Below are 21,626 nucleotides of genomic sequence, written 5' to 3' on the forward strand. Positions count from 1 at the left end.
TATTTATAAAGGTTTGTCTGCATCCCTGTTGGCCACAGAATAACTGCCAAGTGTAAAAACCACATGACAGCAGCAAGGAATAATAATTTCTGTGAAAAGGACACCAGACATGCAGAACAGGGTTCTCAGCATCACCTAATGAACCAAGACTGTTATTGTCCTTTGAATGACTTTTTAGCAACCTCACTTCATAAAAGGCCCAAAACAAATTAGAAGGAAGTTTCAGGGGTTTATTACTCTTTGACAACTCGGGAAGAGAGACCTTGATCTCCTGATTGATTCTTGTATGCAGAGCTAGCCTTTGTCACACAGGCAAAGGATTTATGAACATGCTTACGTCTTTTGCTGAGTAGGACCTTTTGTATCCTTAAGGCTATATACCTTGCTCAGCCATGGCCATCATGTACTTTTATACTACTGAAAAAAAGAATAGCTAAACAAAATTTAAACCATATAGTATCAATTTAGACAAAAAAATATTAGAAGCCGTAGTAGGTAGAGGTGGCAATACAAATCTGAGTTGCATCTGCCATCATACCATACAGAGCTGATATTTCTGGTCTTATCTGACTCTTGATGTTTAAAAGGAAGGTGCACAGAGAGAGAAAAGCATCTGCAGAAGGCAGTTTGTTTACTGTTAAGTGGATAAATCAAATTCTTCAGAATAGTCTTTCCCTACAGAGGACAGAGGGAGCCTAGATGATGAGATTTGACCATATGCCCAGTTTTTCTTTTGATAAAATTAAGCCAGATGAATCCCACAGCAAGTACAGAAGTCTCAGCATAAAAGTTCTGACCAACATGTCATTAAGGTCTCCTCACTTTGAAGGTAACAGATTATTCAGTATTTTAGTTGTGCACACAGAAGTCTGATGCCAGTGAAGGATAAAATGGTGATGACTGTGTATTAAGAGTAGAAGTAGAAGGAATTATTTTCCTGACCTAGTAAACACAGATGCAGAAGGTTCTGCTTTGTGACTTGAAGCCATTAAGCTGCTAGGAGAGGACATTGTGGCAGAATTGTATCTTGTGAAAGCCATGTAATGCTCAGTAACTTGGACTGTCACCCTTCTGACAGGTAGCCAGTCTCCCTTGGCTAGTCTTTTCCTCTGGGCAAGTGGGGTGACATGTCTTACATCTGAAAGCACTTTACCCTACAGCTGAGCATTGTGACTCCGTTTCTGAAGCTCTTTGTGTTCGCTTCTCCCATTCACTTCCTTCAAGTCAACCTGTGGCAGCTGAACTGAAAAAACTCATTTTGCTTCATGTTCTTCTCTCTACTCCCCCTTACAAATAAAACTAAACGCTTGATACACTATGGCCAAATAAATCCTGCTGGAGTTATCCCTGCAGGGGAAGGTGGCAGTGACAAGCTATGAGTTTTTTCAGCATTAGAGAGTTTGGTAGCGTTCATGACTACTGAGCAGCATGCTGCCAGCAGTAGTGTGATGGAGAGCTCTTCCGTGGGTAGGAATTTATCAAATCAGTACAAATGGCTGAGCTGAGCCTGAAGCCACACTAGAAATGAATTGAAAATCAGGCTGTAGCAACTACTGAAATGTTCTGTGTGGATCTGCAATTGACCCTGCGCTGTACAGAGAATTACAGAGCTCATCTCTTACTAGTAATCAGCGAAATGGCACTGGCAGCTTGCCTCTCTTTGAGCACAGGTTGGGAAAAAATAAACTCCCCCAACCACCAAGCAAAACAACCAGCCCCGCAAAAACCTGCACAGCAAATACTTTACCAAGAAAAAAACCATTCAGCCACAGGAACTACTTATAAGTAACAGCAGATTGTCTGGTCAGCTCTTGCCAACTTAGAGGACACATGAACACAATAGGGTAATGAAAGGGCAGAATATCAGGTTCCACTTGGATCTGAAAACAAAATAAACCCATGCTTGAACCTGAGTAAGCAAGCAGTCTTTCAGGGGCTAGCCATAGCCACATCGTGGTTATAGCTTGGAGCTGAAAGGCAGTATTTTAGAGCACAGAATAGGAAGACAGGTAATCTGGATTTAGACTTTCTGTTTCCTGACGATGCCATGGCTCCTGTGGTCTTCGAAGAAAGGGTGGTGAATGTTGAGGGCTTTTTTTGGGTGGAGGTTGAGGGGCAGGAGTGATATAAGAATGAGTGGCAATAAGGCAGGCCACGTGTGTAAGGTGAACTCAGGACCAAACTGAAGTCAGCAGGTTATATGGGGACAAAATGTACCCCACACCTGCTTCTGAATTTTTCATGTCAGAAAAACGTATTTGAAACAGAATTATTTTTTTCTATTAACGGCTCCTTATTTCAAATCTCTAAACCTCTCTAGTAGTCTCAGAACATATTTGGAAAAACAGAGTTATTGAAAATACTTAAGAACACTTAGATGCCTAATTCCCTTTAAAATTACTTGCAGTGATGGAACAAGGAGCCAGGCTTCCGGCAGAGCCCCTATCTGTAAGTTTATTCATTGCTCCTAGGCTGTTCTGTTATTATAGATTAACATGGGGTGGGATGGGCGGGGGGAACAGAAAGTCTTGTTCTCTTCCACCGTTTTCCACTAAATTGCTTTGTGATTTCTAATGAATTAGATAACCACCTTAGTCTCCAGCTTCTCAGATATATGAAAACTCTAACTTTCTCCCAGCTGTGCTCTTTGTAGATAATGTAAATAGCAAAGCATCACATTCCGTCTTTAAGAACTGGTTCACTTGTGCACGTATGTAGGGTATATATACACTCTATCAATCAAAACAAAGGCATTTTCACTTCTGTAGTGCCCATAAGGCTCAGTCTACTCTCTAGCAGGGCATGTAAGACGAAGTTCAGCTGACACCAATCCAGCCCAGTTCCTCTTAGCTGCACAGCAGTAATGGAGCATGTCATGGTCACAGTTTTATCATGGTGCAACACCAGTCTTCACGTTCTGTTAAACATCAGGAATATTCTGTGTGGCTTTCTAATGTCACCTTTCAGCATCAGTAGCTGTTCAGAAGCTGTTTCAGCATCAGAAGCTTTTATTACACGCTTCTGTCACTTGCACAGGTGAATCCACAACTTTGGAGCTGAAGCCCTAAACAGCATGAATGAATTTGTCCTTCATCATCCAGAAAACACATCTCCTCAAGTATGCCTTCTCATGTCCCATAATGTAAGAGACACCTCAAAGATCATTTGACACCATGGAAAGAGAGATTTCATTATAATAAGCCAAGTTCTTAAAAATCCACATTAATGTCTCTCTCACTCTGCCTTCTCCTTCAGCATTTTCCTGGCGTCATCTGTTCCTCCTTTCCTCTATGATGAGGAGGGAACTGAGGTATAGTTGGATGTGTTTTCACCTGTAGACACTGTGCTGTGAAAACACCTACTCTTAGTTGATGGAGAATACATACATTTGTAGGATAATGTATATGTGGAACATGCTGTTCAATTAACTCCTGTTCCTAGGAAGTAATCTTTCTTTTCCTTTCTCCCTAACTTCTCCTTTTTGGAATTTTAATAAAGGAACCACCTACTATGACCTCACCTTCCCACCTGGCCTATGTACAACTGATCATTTTACATTTGTTCAGGTAGAAATTTGCTTTCACTGTTTTCCCAAAGGCAGAGAAAAAGTGTTGGATGGAGAAGACCAGTACAAGGGCCAGTTTGGTGGAGTTAAGGGAATTGATGAGGCAGTGTAATATGTTGTGCCCTTTTTTGTTTTCTGTTATTCATATAAAGGCCCAAGAGGGAAGATGCATTTTAATTAAAGCACATGGTTCATCTGCCATGTGTATGTGTTTGGGTACCTCCACAAGGGATGGCTAATTATAGAGGCTTAAAAAGGCCTGAGTTGGAGAATGAGACCAAATTCGTATTTTCCTTCAGAAGAATTATCTGTTTTGATGTAATTTTAGTATTAGAGAGAAGCTACAAATTTAAAGCAGAGAGAATCCACACTATATCTGCCTGAGTGTGAATTCCTGTCTTTTTTGGGGTGTATATGTCAGTCAGGATCAAGAACAGGGAGAGATACCATCAGGGAAGTTCTAACCTAGCTTTAAACTTTGTCAACATCAAGGTCTCTGAATCACTGTGCTTGGGTTTTATTCTCTCCAGTTTGCACTAGAGATTTGGGATAGAAGTACATATTTAGCAATAATTTATTAAATATTGGACATGCTAACAAGGCGATACATAAAAGATATTGGTCTTACTGAATGCAAACATTTCCTTTTTGCATATTCTGGCATTTACTTAATGCTATTGTAATAGCAGTTGACAGTGTCAAGAAAGGTTTCCTTCCAGATTATTAACTTCAGAAAGGTAGCAAAATGTTGTGAACTGTATATACCATATTGACGTTTGCTTAAAAAACACACTTATATTCTGCATTCATGTGCAGGCAGGGGAAAAAATACCTGTCCCTTTAAAACTTTCTCCTAGAGCAAAGAAATTTTGAAGCTCATTTATAAAATATGACCAGCAGAATGTTATTACTGGCTTTTTGAGACAGAATAGCAACAGTGCTGAGGATGCTATTCATAGAGCAGAATGCCAGAAATGGTGTGTTAACCTGAATCAAACATTATAAATTATTGAGAACTGTTGCTTTTGCTATCTTTTCACTTCTTAAAATATTCTTTTTTGCATGGAAAATCTTGAAGATAAGGGTTTCCATTTCTCCCATAGAGTATTTCTTCCAAAGGATATTTATTAAGGGAAGTTCTCTGCACAACCTGTGAAGTGTAGATAAAAACAAAAGCCCTAGGAAAAAAAATATCCTTATTTCAAGGAGTCTTTACATTTTTGTTAGAAGTCTGTAACATTTTTGTTCAGTCTTGAAAGCCATTTCAAACTAACCTTTCCTGTTGCAGTCAACACTCATTCTGCGCCTGTTCCAGAATTCACTGTAACACATGGAACGTTTGGGATGCACTTCCTTCCCTAAATTCTGTAAGGATGAGTTTGCCTTTTTTTAAAAAAAACACACTATAGGATCTAATAACAACAGCTAGCAATTCCAAAGAAGCCTTGGTGTGGGGCAATTTCCACTCAGACCTTACCTATGCTCAGACAGGATCTTTCTCAGGCCACAGCTGTGAGAACTGCTTCCTCTGAGATTGCTTGTGTCTTTTGTGAAACCATATCCGTTTCAGTCATATGAAATTTTTTTACAGACAACCTTTGAAACAAGCGTAGAGACTGGGTATGATGGAACATAAACAGTGTAAGGTTTGATGTTGCAACATTTAGCAGAAAATACTCTGAGAAGAGTAAGCAGGGAACTGTGAAAATGAGAAAGATCAGGTATTGGGCTGAGCCAGGTGATGCAGTAATGTTGGAAGCAAGGTGGGAAACTGAAGGGTGGGAACCTGAAGGGTCATCTTCATACTTCAAAACACAGCTAAGCTGTGTGAAACCAGAATCTGTTGCCTGCACTGGCTGGTGACTTCACATTGCAACAGAAGGAAGTTTCATGGACCCCTCTTTTTTTCTAGCTATAAAGGATTTGAAGGTGGCTGGGTTCATCCCAAAACTGTGAAGTCTCTAGCCTGCAGAGAGAGAGAGAGGGTATTTTATAAAATACATTAGTAAACCACTTTAAAAAGGCCAGAATTTGACTCTGTTCCCTGAGCATTGACTTACATGAAACAATAAATTTTCAACAAGTGCATAGTAGATTTATTTGAGGTAAGGTTCCAATTTCTGAATAAAATTAATGTTTACCATTTTTATTGTAATTGTTCTTCAGTATAGTTTGTTACTGTTGGAGGAAAAACATACATTAGGAATCTGGTGCAAAAATACCATGACATGATTTTTTTGCATGTTTTGCAATATCATTTATTTTATGAAATTTCTTACGTGCTTTCTGTGGAGGTACCACTGCAAGAATAAAGCAGAGGACAAGATCCTGAAATGTGGATCCCGGTCCTGTCTTTGTTATAAGGCTTGGACTCACTGCAGCCAGTGACAGAGAGCTGCAGGAATTTTCCTGAGCCAGGAGCGTGGGCCCCTTGGCTGTTCAGTGCACTTGCAGAAGTGATTCAGATCTCAGATGAATCCACAGGTACTCTGTCTGAAAAGGTCACCCTGGCTCTTGGTCATTCCATTTAAGCACCTAAAATTAAGTAAAATAAGTCTTGGTGAGAATGAGTCATCCTGTGATTTAATAAGAAGTTAGCATTATTGGCCACTGGAACAAAATATATCTGAGTATAGCAGAATCATTCACAAAAATAGCCAGTATTTCATGCAAGAGCTCCGTTCAATATTGTCTTGTAATACTTGCATTGATGTTATTTTTGACCACCATTATACAGTAGGTGATCATAACTATAGATCATAAAAATAGATCCTCATGGCTTTAAACTTTACTGGTGCATTGGGATTTCATATGCCCACTTTGAAAACTCTGTGATACTTCAGGATTTACTCTATAAGAGCTGACAGAAGTCAGATCTGTTCAGGGTCTTAGTTCCACTTGTCTAGCATTAGATAACGCGATGCAGTTACCAGTACTTTAATTTTGCAGAGCCAATGAGCATCCACAGCTCCTCTTAAAGTCAGCAGAACATGTAACTATTAGCACTTCTGAGAATTGAGTTCTGGCCCAGTGTGTTTCAGTGAGACATTCAAAAGCTAAAGTACATAAAATTAGTAGCTGTTTTGAAACTTTGAATTCTTCCTCACGTATAAAACTCATACTGTTATAAGGAAATAAACTGAGGATACAGTCTTCTGAACAGAGAAGTTTGAGCTCTGCTGCACACCATTTATTTTACTCTTTTATATTCATTTATATACTCTGAATATTTTTTATTTGACATGTTGTATATCTCCTTGCCTCCTCCTCCTTTTTATTTTAATTGGGATCTGGTTATTGGCTGGAAATTGCACCAGCATGACTCATCTCTGAGCTGGAAATTACTGTGAACAGGCATCACATTGTGCGATTTACCCCGCGCCCCCCACCCTTTTTTTTTTTTTTTTCTTCCTAAGTGCTTTATCGTGGCACGAGCTTGTAATAATAAACTAGGAAGGAAGTTGGAGCTAATCATTTGGTTCTGAATGCGCAAGCCCTGCCAAATTTCCCCACAGGCATGAAACAGCCGCTCAAGCTGTGACACCAGCAAATTAAATCCTGGAGGTAGCTGACCAGAAGTAATGAAATGTGTATTTACCATACTGATGCTGTCAGTCCTAAGACACACTGGCTTTACAATCTAGTTAAGTGGGGCATGTTTGTCACTTCCAGCGGTGCTCAGGAAAATACTCAGGTTTTTCCCTAGCTTCCTTCTCAAAATCACAAGCCCAATGCTGGCTGGTAACCCTCACCTCATACAACACAGAGAACAGGATGCCCAGAATGGTCTGTTCTTTTAAAACACTGCCAAAGTGAAATCCATATCCCAAAGGAGGTAAGTGATCGCATCTTATGACATGTTAATTGCCAAGCCTTTTTATTCATCCTTTATCTGCCACTTCATTGTATAAACCATACCTTAAAGCTAAAATGAAAGGATAAAAATTATTTCAGGAGTCAGTAGATAATAAACAGATGCCTCTCACAAAGCATGTGTCCCGTGCTTGCAGCAGTTTAAAAGCCTGGGTGTGTACAGGTGTGTGGAAGAGGGCTGCTTAATCACTGGAAAGAATAGGTACCACTCAAGAGAGGGATGCATTATGCAGGTGGGTGCAGGCATGGGATAAGCCACACAACTGCTAAAGAGATGTCACTCAAAAAATGACTGTGCATCATGGCAGCAGTGTTTCAAAAGCATCTGGACACAGGCATGTGAAGGAGGGAGGCTACCATTTCACAATCCCCACATGCTTAGGAGATAAGGGACCCTGAAAAAGTTATTTTCCCCAGTTAGGTTTTGGCATAGGTAACAACAGCATATGTCTGAGAGGTTTCCATGTGTTTTGCTAGCAGAGACATGTTATGCTAATTGTGTGGGAACTATTGAAGAAGGTTAGTGGATCATGTGCTGAATGGTACTTGCTGTGAATTCAACAAAACATTGCGAGGGGAAAAATGAAATTATGGTCTTCAACATGGTTAATACAATACCCATGCAAGAAATCACACCCCATATGAGCAGTCTCTGAAAGCATCTAATTATATGCTAGGAATGTCTATAACTCTGCAATTATATGCTTAATTTCCAGCTGTACTTGATTAACATCACAAATGATTTATCATACCACCAGACACAAGGAATTTGCTTTGAACTGTTTGTTGGCACATATAAATTTGTTGGGCTTTTTCATCTATCTCTTCATAGCAAGGTAGGCACGTTGGCTTAGTACTACACAATTTAGTGGCAAAGCTGAGGGAAGGCTAGAGTAATTTTAGAGTTAACACCATTCTTTTTCCTCTAGTGAATCATTCAGATGCAAGTCTATGGAAGGTCAAAACCCACTGACTTTACAGGATTGTATGTGCTCTTCAAGCTTAATATGTAGAAACAACCTTGCTGAAGCAGGTCTGTCTTTCCTTGCTTGGTCCTGGAAGACAGCCACGCTTTCTGTGATAAAGTAATGCACATGCCTTCTGGAAAGCCAGTCTGTGGGTACATTCCTTCTCCCGCCTTCCCATGCCAGGGGACCTGAAGTAGGAATCATTCCACATGTTCTTAGTGCAGGGAGAATGGAGAGGAAGAAGGATAAGAGAAGTTCTTCTTGGGTTTGACCAGATCTAAACGTTAATCCCCAGTTAAAGATTTGAATCTATGTGGATCCAAATTCTGGATCAGGATTTAAGGCAAAATACAAATACTTGAAATGCGGTATTTTGATCTACTCAGGGGTAAGCCTGTTGAATTTAGCTGAGGCTAAGGAAAACACACGGAAGCTTTTGCATAATTGTAGTCTTACATTGTAAACCTTTTGGAGAAATCACTCTGCCATCTGTGAAAAATTACCCAGACTTCCACACCAAAGTATTCATCCATTGATAACATTGGCTTGTATCGTTTTAGCAATGTAGAAGTCACTTTTAAAAAGACTAATCAAAGCAAACCTCAAACCAGCAGTTGAAGTTGCACTGCCTCTATTAGTAATCTCAGACTTGAAGCTGTCTAGACTGGTTATCCTATTTGGGCTGGACTTATTAGACATTTGTTATCTTGTTCTCAGGTTGGGTTAGATGAGTGGGTTTGCTTAGGTCCTTTCTTCTCAAGCCTATAGTTTTGCCAGTTGGCTGATATGACCTTAAGTACACTATGAAATCTCAAAGCCCAAAGATAAAAGAATAAGTATATGCAAAGGCAAACTGTTACTTAATATCTGACACTCCTAGAACCAGTTCTTTGTCCTTGGGTTGGTTTTTTGGTTTTTTTTTTTGTTTGTTTGTTTGGTTGGTTGGTTTGGTTTTGGGTTTTTTTGAATGCCAGGAGTTGGCAACACCATATGTATGAATTCCAAAATAGGAGCCTGGCTCCTGCAGCATAAATCCAAAAAAGATTATTCTCATAGATGAATCCTCACTAAGCAAAACTACAAGTAAACAGACAGGAGGTAGCCAAGCTGCTAGAATTAATCTCTGAAGGAGGTGCTTAGCTCTTTGGTACATAAACAACTTGACTGAGTAAATTGCAGACTATCTGCGGTTGTCCACCCTGCACTCCAAATAGAGCTCTCAGCCTGTAAAATATGAAGGAGAGAAAAGTACTGTAGAGGTGGAAACTGAAAATATCAGATATTACAGTTTTCACTGGGGTAAAAAAATTCTAAGCAGCTATGTGGCCTAATAAACAAAAAGGCAACTCTTAATGTAAGCTTGAACTTTTCCTTCTCATTAATTACCATGAATCTGTTTTGAAATTCCTGTAGAGAACAAGTGCTTCTTGCTGACAGCTCGTTTGCAATTAATAAAAAGGAAAGTGTTTTCAGCTGGCAGTGACTTAACATGCTCATGATATATGAAAACAAGGTTAAATTGCTCCTTTCTCTCTACCACTAATAAAAGAAATATTGAAAATGAAATGGTGTAGCTTAGGAAATAAAAGTGCCAAGCGAAGCCATGGATGTAGTGTTGAGAACTGCTTATCACCTGGTACTTGCTGGAATAGGCATATTTGGAAAAGCTTAGTCAACGCCAAAAATTATTCTTCAGTTGTAGTCTTTCAAAATATATTGCATTGAAGAACATATGATCCTGTTTCTGCAAGATAAAGGAGTTTTGATTGAATCATCTCTTTTTGGGGATTTAAATTACTTATGCTTTGTGGCTTTATTGGAAATCCTCTTGCCCCCGATACCCTTTTTAATCTCATCCTTCTTCTGCTCCACTTCACCTTCCATCAGGAAAGAATGGTGGAGGCTTTGTTCCTAAGGATATAAGGGATGGAACAGCCAGAGCATCAGAAAGCACATGGCAGGAACCAGCCTCTGCTGCAAAGAGACTGGCCTGATAATCAGATGCCTGTGGATTTTGGCTGACTGTGAATTGTATTCTGGAATAATTGCTGTGATTTGATGTTAACTCTCTTGCAGAATATGAAACGTAACTTTATTGCAAATGCAATGTGAGTATCCTATGAATACCAAGGGTAATAGGTAGAAATGAAATAACAGATTTTACTTCAGCAAAGTCTTTATTTTTGTCTTGTAGAATGCAGAACCTTTCCAAGTTACTGTCCGAGAAGACAATTGTATAATTGTCTCCCTGGAAGCATCTGATGTGGTGAGCTCATCCTCTGTATATGTTGTGAAGATAGCTGGAGAATCCAAGAACTACTTTTTCCAGTTCGAAGAATTCAATAGCACTTTACCTGCCCCAGTGGTTTTTAATGCCAAATACCATGGCCTATATTACATAGTAACTCTGTTGGTAGTGAACTCAAATATGGTTTCCAAGTCAGCAAGATCAATCACTGTGCTAACCAGTAAGTAGCAACTTACTCTTTTTTAATTCTTTTCCTTCTCTTTGTGTGTGGTCTTTTTTTTTTTTTCCCCTAGAAGTTCTTGTGGAGGAGGTTGGGTGGGTTTTTTTTGTTTTCAATGTCCTCCTTATGTGTATGATGAATCCCTGTGTGAGAACAGTGGGGAAGATGTGTTGAGAAGTCTTGTGAATGAAATTCACATCTGGGCAAGAAGAAGGGGACAGCTGTGGGATTCCCCGAGCTGTCCCTTCCTGAACACTGAGAAGTTTAACATACAGAAATAAGTGTGATGGATGAATCTCCTTTCCAGATGTTCATTGTAAACCCTTTGAACCAGGAGTTCCAAAAATGTAGTAAAAGCTATAGAGAATGTTGAGCGACATTTCAGTGTAAGCATTCCTGTTACCTGGTGGGGTGTATTCTGTTTTAAATGCTATACCAAAGTTCTTTGATTGCTAATGTATTGAAGCAGTACAAAACTTGGAAAGCAGATAGTAGTCACCAAACCCGTGTGTTTCAGCCAGTACAGCTCAAGGTTTTTGTGATGGAGGCTGTATTTGTAGTATTCTGTCTCTTACTACCTCCAGGCGCCTTGACCTGGGGGAGAGGTCTGATTTTGTTTGCTCTGTCATCACGCAAAACACCACAGATTTCTATGTGATTCCTGCCGTATTTTTGGCTCTGCCGTCACTCCAGAGCTGTTTCCATGTGCCAACTCGAAAACAATTTGTAGTATATAAAATGATTTCTTCATCTGGAAGACAGATTCAAGAAAAGACAGACAAAAAAATTATTTGGATGCAGTAAAACTGATTGCCAGGGTTTGGTGGGCTTTTTGTGGCTTTGTTTGTTTGTTTGTTTCGGTCTAAATGGCCGTTTGGAATCTATGGACGGTTTTAGTTGACTTGCAGATGAGGAATGATTATGATTTTGTGTACTTTATTTTATCAATGAGGAAATACCATCCATTGTAATGACATTCAAAGCATGTTACAGCAGCCTCATATGTTACTGAGTGAGGTGCCTGTACGTTAAGAGTGACCAGATTTTGCATGATCTATACCGGGCGTCCTCAAACTTTTTAACCAGGGGGCCGGCGCGCGGATGCAGTGGCAGGCAGTCATCTGCGGCTGCTTGGTTTCCCCCCCAACCCCCGGCGGGGGTGTGTGTCTGTAAATACCGGGGGCCGGATTGAGGACCCTGGGGGGCTGTATCCAGCCTGCAGGCCATAGTTTGAGGACCCCTGATCTATACATTCTTCAGCCTTCCCTTGCGTGCTCAAGTTGTGCCCTGATAAGGACAACCATGACAGGTCCCATGGGAAAGGTATCATGTTGTTGGGTAATGCAAGTTTTTATGAGGCATATGTGCAACATCTATGTGTAGTGAACAGTTTAAGGGTTCATGAGCAGCCTGAATTTTCTTTTCTTTGACTGCTTTAACCTTGCAGGCAAAGTAGTAATGCTAATCCAATTTCCTATTTTATGGTTTGTTTGTTTTCTTAAAAGAAAATAATGGAAGCACTGCGTGTTATATACAACAAAAAAAATGCCTCACTGTGCATTTCCAATGGGTTTTGAATGCTGCACTTGTGGCTGTGCAGCAGGGCTCATTGCTGGTTTGAGTTTTAGAGCCCAGAAGGGTCATTGGTAGCAGGGCAAGGTGTGATCCAGGATGGCAGATGGAGCACACGCTCCTGCAGGAGGGGTCTCTGAAGGAAGAAGGGAGCCAGTGTTGCTCAGTCCATCAAAGCCAGGCCCAGGCTTCCCGTTTTTGGCTCAGGGGGTTTCCACAAGGTGTTGCCAGAAAAGCGTGAGGCTGACGGCTCCAAGGGGCACATCCCATGTCACTCCACCTCCTCCAGGGCTTGATGGTGTTCTTTCTGATGGAAAGGAACCCACCCCTTTTCACCACCCATCTTATCTGGGTGCACCGGCAGTACTTCAGGGTTTCCTGCTGTGGCCCCTGTTGCTCATTTGGACCTTGGAAGGACCCATGATTCTGGCAGTCGGCCAGCACTGCCTGGGGAGCTCGTGGAACAAAAAGGGAACAGAGAACATCACTGGTTTTGCCTCAACAGAAAGAGATCCGGGTTCATGGGAAAGGAAGGGCATTCTCGCATGCAGTGCTGAGGGATGCTGTACTGAGGACTAGAAGGATGCTCTAAACTGGGAGCTTCACAAGGGAGAGTCCCAGCCCCCTTCCCAGCACTTTCTGTCAGGCAGCCCGAGGAGTGCTGGCTCTCCTGTAGCAGCCTCAGCTGCTGCTAACATAGCTCGTCCTTTGGAGCACAAGGCTACAGGACTGAAAGTAAATTTTGAATGAAAAGACAGCGTGGCAGGCTGGGCTTTTTGAGGTATATTTCAGTACAGTGCTTTTGAGAAGAGATCTTAAACTCGTGTAGTGACCACTGGCTTCCCCACAAAACTGCATGAGGTGATAATTGGTTTTCCTCTTCCTTTTTTTTTCTTTCTTTTTTTTTTTTCTTTGTTTCTCCTTTCATTGGTATTGCCCACTGCCTGTTTTACATTATTTTCTGGCTATTAATTAACATGATGTTTTTGGCAGACAATAATTAGGATAGATCCGTGTTTTTCTTCATGCCATATGGTCTCTCTGCCTGTTTAACATTCTTAGTTTATTTTAACCATGCAAAGACATATAACTATCTAATTTATTCCATCTAAATCTTAGACATGAAAAAATGGCACATTACAACTAGCTTCCAGGACCAAATTAATTCCTGTTCTAATTTCATTGGTATCAGGAGAGCTTTACCAGTGGCAGATTGGCCCCATTCATTAGGCTGCCACAAGATAAATTAAGGGGGATATAGCCAGTGATGCCAATGTGGTTATTCCCAAGGCTGTACTTTGATATTTCACAATAGTTTTCTGGGATCTCCTGATGTCTGCAAAGGAGCCTGGGCAGGAAGATGCAGTCTTTCTGCTTGGCCATATGCTAGAGATCTGAGTTTCACACAGAGCAATGTGTATCCAAATTGTGCATGTCAAAGCGAGAGCAAGGTCCTTCAAAGAGATTGCCTACTTAGAAATTCAGTGAGAGTCATGAAAGACCTCTGCTTTCTGATGGTATATCTTGATGACATTTCCTTTCCTCTCTTCACATCCCTCAGTGATGTGCTGCTTCTCAGCATATTGGCAAGAAAAAGGTATGTCTAATCATGGGTTTGGACTTCATCCCATTTAAGTCAGAGAAGATTTTTGGTTTGCTCCTCAAAGGTTTCTGTCCAGAAAAAAAAGATTCCTCAACAGGAATTAAGATGATTTAAAAGCTAACCAAATTACATCTTATACATCACATATTTATGCATATATAATTATATATGTGTAAATAGAAATACATATTGATATATGTGTGCATAAATATGTACATAAAATATAAAATATCTTAACATTATATGTGTGCATGTATGTACACTACCGTTTGAGGTTTCCATTGTCAATTTGGGCTTCTCTGCCAGACTGAACAGTTTATTTTCTCCTTGTCTCTGACTGGAACATTTTCAGAGCTTTCTCATGTTAATCAAAACACCACAAACTATAGAGTTTCCTTGTTTAGGTTCTGTAGTCCAGACTGTTGTAATAATGCAAAGTATGAGCTGTTTGTTGCAATATGCTTTTCAAGAGGAGTGAAGACTCCAGAATTTATATAATTTAGTGTTTTGCAATATTTGCAAGAAAGTTCCACCTCATTACTAATTGGTTTTAAAGTACTTAATGAGAGAAATAAAGAGCACAGATGTAAAATCAGTGACTGAAGTTTTCACTCATCCTCCATTTTCCCAGCTTGAAGCCTAGTTTTATTCTTCCCAGGGTGACTCATACCCATATAGCCTTCTTTTTTTTTCAAAGTCACCGTCAATTTTTCTTTTTGTTGTGAAGGAAAAATTGTTTGTACATTTGAAGGAATGAGGAAAGCAGTACATTGAAAAGCTATTGTGTGCTGTAGGAAGAATGTATCTCTGCTGGGAATTGGAGAAATCAGGATCTCTGAGGGTAATTAAGAGCAGCTCTGCCTGACTTTTATTTTAGCTTATGATTACTAAGAGTTTTGACTGGTAAATGCCTCATTGTTTCGAAAGCTCATGATTCCTTACATAAATCACTGTAAGATGTATTCCCTTTGGGGAGAGTTCTGCCTCTGTGTCTTCCACAAAAAAATACTCTTCTCAAGAGACCACTGGGCCTGCTGCCTGGGACTCTGATCTCTTCAGCTCCCAGAACGTGATTGGCGTTAGAGACCTGGTTAGTGCTTGGCTGTCATTGTGCCAGATGCTGCGGGAAGTGATTCAGCAGGTCAGGTCCTTTCCTCTGGCTCATTAACAGATCAGAGCTGTTGAAGTAGGCGCTTCAGAGTTTTTTCTCCGATGAAATGTAAAACTTAAGCCCTTTGTGGTGTTCTTCCTTAAAGGATGACATGGCACATCTTTAAAAAGGCGGGTTATCCATGGCAGCCCTAATTTTGAAACGTAACTCAGAAGAAGTTGGAGATCCATTAGTGCTCAGCTTTCCCCAGCAAACAAATCATGTTATCCCCTTTTTAAGGGAACACCACCCCCTCCTCCCCACCCCCGTCAGAATCAAAGAAACAAAAAGAACTGCAATCATATGATTTCCTGCTATAATTTCCATTAGAAGACTGGTCTAAAATATTGGCCTAAATCTGTTCAAGAACAATAGATAGGCCTTTGTTCTTGTGACATGATTTTTCAGTTTGTTGTCTTTTAGTGTAGTGTATCGTCTTTTTATTTGTCATCTTGTGTGGACATCTAGAAATTGCATTATATACCATCATTGCTCAGATACTACTTTCACTTACATTCCCCTTTCTTAGGCAATAGCACATGGTGTCTCTATTACCTGACATAAACGTTATCATTATGTACCTGAAGTATTAAATAGCAGCTTTTTAATCACAGAAATGGTTGCTTTTTAGCAAGCGATAAAACAATCCCTAAAGTTCATAGCATAGTGGCAGCTTTATCCTGGCTGTGACTTACTCTCAGTAAATACGTAGATATGTAAATAGAGTCATCCTGGGAAGAAAATGACATAATTCACAACATCTTCATATGAATCAAGGGAATTACCCATGGGAGTTAAGTCACTCCGTTTATGGGCCTTCTTTTTTATAAAAGTCACGATATGAAGTTAAATCATGATTAATTTGGGTTTGAGCGTGGGAAGTGAGAGTTGATCTCAGTCCCATTTCAGCCACCCACGTGTAATACTACATCTAACCTACCACATTAATCAATCATTAATTCAATCTGTAGAGTGACTTGATCTGCAAATATTAAAAACAAATTGATTTGGACTGGAATATGATACTTATTTTCAATGTACTTCCCCCCCTCCCCTCCCCGAATTGCAAATGTTAATGTGTCTGTCACAAATTGGATGCATTAATGGAGGATTTAGCATCCATTTGAGGAAGAGGTTAGCTGCATTCATTATGCTATATCTTGATATTTTATAATGCAAGCTATGTGCTAAATGCAAAATGCTCTACATCCAGGAGTCACACAGAAGTTTCCCATAAACAGCTATAATGGGAAAGCCGTTGCTATAGGAGCAGCAAATTCTGAGACTCTTAAGAAAAAAGGCAAATTTAGGTCTTGATCCTGCAAGCTTGTGCATTTAATATAATCTGCAAGTCTAAAAAGAAAAGATTGTATATGAATAAGCACCTTAAACATGCTATTAGAGAGACACTGAAATGCTCTAAGTCTTTTCTGTAATATGACTTCAGACATCAATGTAGTGCAGTGTTTATAACGCTTTAAGTTTTCTGAAGTATTATATTACACTTTATTTAGGCTATTTCTTTAGAAACAGTGAAATCTGTGAAAAGCTGGATCCTAAGTACTGAACACTGTAATATAAAAAGGCCAGACTGTTTATGCTCTGAATTATAGATACAGATAGTGAAGAGTGACATTTTACTCTGTATTCTGTAAGTTTAATAACCCTAGGAGCAGTTAGTAAGTGAAAAACGGAACATGATTTTTATCTGCTGAGTGTCCTTTTAATTTCACAGTGTGCAAATAGCTTTTGATGTGAAGCTTTGGTGCCGAAGGAAGTAAGATAATGGACGAATCTTTAAAATGCATTATATCACTCATGCTACTCTGCTAACATCAGCCGTGAGCAAGGAGAGGATAGTAAGCGGAAGATAACAACAAGAAGGAGAGTCTGTGGTGGCTGCTGCTTAATTCAATTATTAGTTAATTAAATCAAAGCATCAGGAGGAAAAATCATTTGGATTAAAAATGAATATAACTTCCATCCTTTATTTGATTTGGTGTAGGAAGGAATAAATGGGGTAATTTAATCATTGGCATAAGGAAGTTTCAGTAATTCTTTCAGAAATAAGGAGACCTCAGATGTGAATGAGATAGCAGAAGAAAGCCCAGGGCACACCCGCTAACATGAAAGATGACTGCATGTAAGCGTTGTGCTATTTGGAGATTGTTATTGACATTTAAACTACTATTGTGTGCTGTGTCAGCTATGATATGATCCGTCTGGTCATGTGGATAGTCAGATCAAGTATTTATTTCAGAATAAGTGATAGGAAAAGCCTCAGCAGAAAGAAGAGGGTAGGCTTTGTTCCCCATGTTCTGCGTTACTCTGATTTATTTCTAGGCTATCATGAATTGTCAACAAAATTTTCACAGATCCCATCACTGAAGTTATTACTGTTAGTGTCTGTGAGATTGCAAGTTTCTATTTGTAAATGGTTAGCATACAAGTAAACTGATATTTATCTAATAAAGCATCTTTGACATGAGAAGTAGTTTAATAACCCTGCACCTTTGCATTCCCATGCTCTGGCAAAGTTAAGAATGACAATATGAATTTTTCTTAAGACTTTGGGAAAGATTCTGTTTGCATCTGTGGCTTTTGTTCTTAGTTGTTTTTAATTCTCCCCTTCTCATCACATCTGGAAACTTAATACTGTGGTGAAAATACCATGCTTACTGAAAATACTAATTGGGACTTAATTTTCACTTCCACTACGGTCTTGCTTTTCTATCTTTGAATAACTTATTCCACCTTCTGTGGGATAATTCCACTTTTGAAACTGATACTGCTCTTCCCTTTCATCTACAATTTCTCTTGCCCATTGTGATTATATGCTCTTTGGGGAAAAATACTTTATTAGTTTTTCTCCAGGGCCTACTGCAGCAGAACTTTGAACTCAAATGTGTCCTCTAAAGCCGTGCTAATCAACAGCCTGCATTTTTCAGTCTGTTCCCTACAGTGTGCAGAACTAAATCAACATGATAATACTTATAAGGATGTAGGCTTAACTATAGCTATTAAAATATGTTTAGTATAACAAATTTCATCTAACGCTATAACCGTGCTTTCAGTATCCGCTTGGCCCTCTTAACCCCGATGTATATTTGGGTTGCTATAATTTTTTTCTTGCTCAGGAGAGCATCAAGCAAAAGACAATTTTTTTAATTTTCCTTTGTGTGTGTGTGGATAAAGGAGGCTGAATAAAACTGACTCTCTTATTGTTAGCAACTATCTAGACTCCTGGCTGCAGTGAATTAACACAGCTTTCCTTAGCTGATGGAGCTGCACTGATCTAGATGCCACATCACAGGACACAGTGTATTTTTCTTAATTTTTGTAGCCCACTCAGCTCAGAGTTCAGAGCACTAGATTGGCAGTGCCTCACTTACCTCCTTTCTGTGCACAGGCTTCCCCTGTGCTCTCCAGTAAACCACTTTACTTCTCTGTACCTCAGTTCCACATCTGTAAAATAAGGGTAATGGTACTGCTGTATTTTGTAGAAGTTTGATGTAAATAAATATGTTGAGGAGGGTGGCCCTCAGATGTAGGAATGGGGAGTGTGTAATTACCCATGAAATAAAGAAATGAATGCATATCAAAATAGAAAATCTTCATTCGGGTAACTTTCTTTGGCCATTACATGGATAAGCTTCTCAGCTAATCTTAAAAGTTCACGTTTATGCCAAGGTTACGAGCAATTTCAAGTGTTTTGTTGGTTTTGTCGGGGCACTTCTACATGATTGGCAAGTATTAAAAATGAAAATCTTTCTGGGGTGATGACTGTGAATGCTTAAATAATAACTGCTATATCAACCTTAATTTTTATGGCAAGTAAGGAATTTTTTCATTTAAAGTTTAAGTGTCAAGAACATAAATTACTCTGGGGGGAAACACAGGAATCCTGGCTTTGACAACATCTCAGGTGTCTTTTCCCCAGATCTCTGTGAAGCCCCAAATATCATCTGGTAGATTTGAGAGTGCCTGTGCTATACCTAGCAAAACAGTTCGTTTCATTGGTGGTGTATATGTGTGAAGAACTCAGTTTGCCTATTAATCTGCTCCTTCCTTTCCTTTTTCCTTTTATTTGTATATCCTTTAGAACCCCTTCCTGTGAGCAGTGTTTCTATCTATGATTACAAACCATCTCCAGAAACAGGAGTGTTGTTTGAAATTCAGTACCCAGAGAAGTACAATGTTTTTACCAGGGTAAATATAAGCTATTGGGAAGGAAAAGACTACCGAACAATGCTGTACAAAGGTAGGAGGAAACTCTTCCGCTAAAACTTATTGTTAACTCTGCTGGAAACATTTTAAACAGTGTTCTTAGGTGTGGGTTTGACATGCATTCGTTATCATGATTTATATTTCTGGTAATGTGTCTCTTTATATAATGACTTTTATATCGTGAAGTAAGAGGTGGGTCTTCAAATTGAGCTGTTGGTTCACTTTGGATTTAAACCTGCTTCCCATCCTAGTTCTAGTGATGCCTCCTTTCTTTTGGATTTTAGAGAAAGACTAGGTGGTCTGGATTTTTTTAATCAGTTCTGAAATCAACCTGGGAAGGGATCCCCAATTTCTGGTGATTCCAAATAAGCATGTATACTAAAATCCAAAAGACTTTCCACCATTTTTTCATCTTCCCTGCTGCTATACAATCCAAAACAAAGGAAGAAAGAAAGAGACCCAGAACTCAGTGGGAAGGATGGAGATATGTTTTTGCTTTTTAGATGCTTGCTGAAATCCCTGGATGACAGTCCGTGTCAGTTAAAAACATTAAAAAGTTTCCAGTCTCTACCCTCTAGCCAAGGTTTTCCCCTTTGGTGAATAGCTGATAGGAGAGCTCTGGGGTGCCCCAGAGCTGGGAAAGCCATTCAGTGTGCTTGATTCCTGGTGCAGGGTTTTAACCTGGTACTTCTGTCACCATACAGTGACACAATACTAATAGTACCGTGCTGTACAGTACTTTATGTGCATTACTGTAGCATTCAGTATTGTCCCTGAGCTAATAAACCCTGCTGCATATTATAAATTTCTATTTTCTTAGAATAATCTAATCAAGGGCAATCAATTTAACAATCTAGACAGTCTAAACAATTTAAAAAACCAATCTACCCATCTAAATAATGTAACGAACAAATTCTGTTTTCTTTTTTATTTACTTTATAACTGAACTCCCTTTTGCCCTGCAGTATAGCTTAAGCATAGCATCTGTCTCAGAGATTTAAATGGGACTGTCCTATGGAAAGCATCCTAAGAGGTGAGAAAGGCACCTGTATACTCTCCGAGCCCTGAAACCCCAATGGTTTAACATTGCAAAGTGGTAGGAAAATGCCTTTGAGCAATCCAGTAGGTGCTGGAATGAATTTTAGGCACTGGATTAAGGCTCCTGAAGTAGAAGTTTGGTTGCTGTAAGCTCTCTAAAGGCAACAAAGGGACATACACACCTCCAGTAGGAGGTGAGAAAATTTTGGAGTCTCTCTGCTTCAATACAGAGTGGGGCTAGGTATCACATTTGCAATGCTGTGAAATGCCAGAAGTTAGGAGGGGTGATTCTGGATCATAGCACAAAATATAGGTCACCTCCTTCCAGAGAACAAAAGGGATACCAGCAGCGATTTTTGTCTTCTACAGCTAATGCATGGTTCCAGGGCCTGTAATGTTGCAACTGCTAATAAATAAAGAAGTCATCCTGAATTAAGAGATTCACTAATACTCTTGCACACTCCTTCCTGTAGCCAAAATGCCCTAAGCAACTTCTTGCAGCCCACACGTGTACTTATGGTGGATGTGAGCTCAGTCTCAGTACTGCAGCTTGTGCTCATTTGTGTGGTGGATGGCCCTTTGAGCATCTACCCCAAACGTTATGCCTCAGTCAGCAGAAGGCCAAGGAGGCTTCATGCAGCAGTTAAAAGTCTGCAGAAACTGTCAGATGCTCTTTGAGATACTGTGTGTCACACGGAACAGGTTGCCAGATTCAGTTCCCTTTCCTGTGAAAAGTAGTTCATGTTTCTTGTAGTGGGCGCTTTTTTTTTCCTCTTTTTTCCTTTTTTTTTTTTTTTTTTTTGTAGCAAAGTGGCTTTGACAGCCAGGAGAGATGTTGGCAAACTGAATTATTAGAATGTTGTGTCTCAGACCAGGCTGAGCAATGTTTAAACATCTGAAATACTGCCAGTTCAGCATTTGCAGTTTTATTATCAGGAAGTGAACATTTGATGGATTTTTCTCTTTTTTTTTTTTTTCTTTCTTCTTTTCTTTTTAAACCTTCTTCAGATTTCTTTAAAGGGAAAACAGTTTTCAATCACTGGCTACCAGGTATATGCTACAGTAACATCACATTTCAGTTGGTATCGGAAGCAACCTTCAACAAAAGCACGCTAGTGGAATACAGCGGGGTCCAACATGAGCCCAAACAGCACAGAACAGG

General features: G+C 39.7%; 1 protein-coding gene across 2 annotated transcripts in view; it reads left to right on the forward strand.

Moving 5' to 3' along the window:
• The window catches only part of PTPRO (protein tyrosine phosphatase receptor type O), a 155,311-nt gene that overhangs the window by 77,091 nt on the left and 56,594 nt on the right, over positions 1-21,626 (forward strand). For both annotated transcript variants that reach the window (XM_056340267.1, XM_056340268.1), the window contains exons 2-4: positions 10,601-10,874; positions 19,302-19,460; positions 21,473-21,625. In XM_056340267.1, the coding sequence (XP_056196242.1) occupies positions 10,601-10,874; positions 19,302-19,460; positions 21,473-21,625 (586 nt within the window). The remainder of the gene's footprint in view (positions 1-10,600; positions 10,875-19,301; positions 19,461-21,472; position 21,626) is intronic.

This window comes from Falco biarmicus, chromosome 5 (assembly GCF_023638135.1).
Source record: "Falco biarmicus isolate bFalBia1 chromosome 5, bFalBia1.pri, whole genome shotgun sequence".
Lineage (NCBI taxonomy): Eukaryota > Metazoa > Chordata > Aves > Falconiformes > Falconidae > Falco > Falco biarmicus.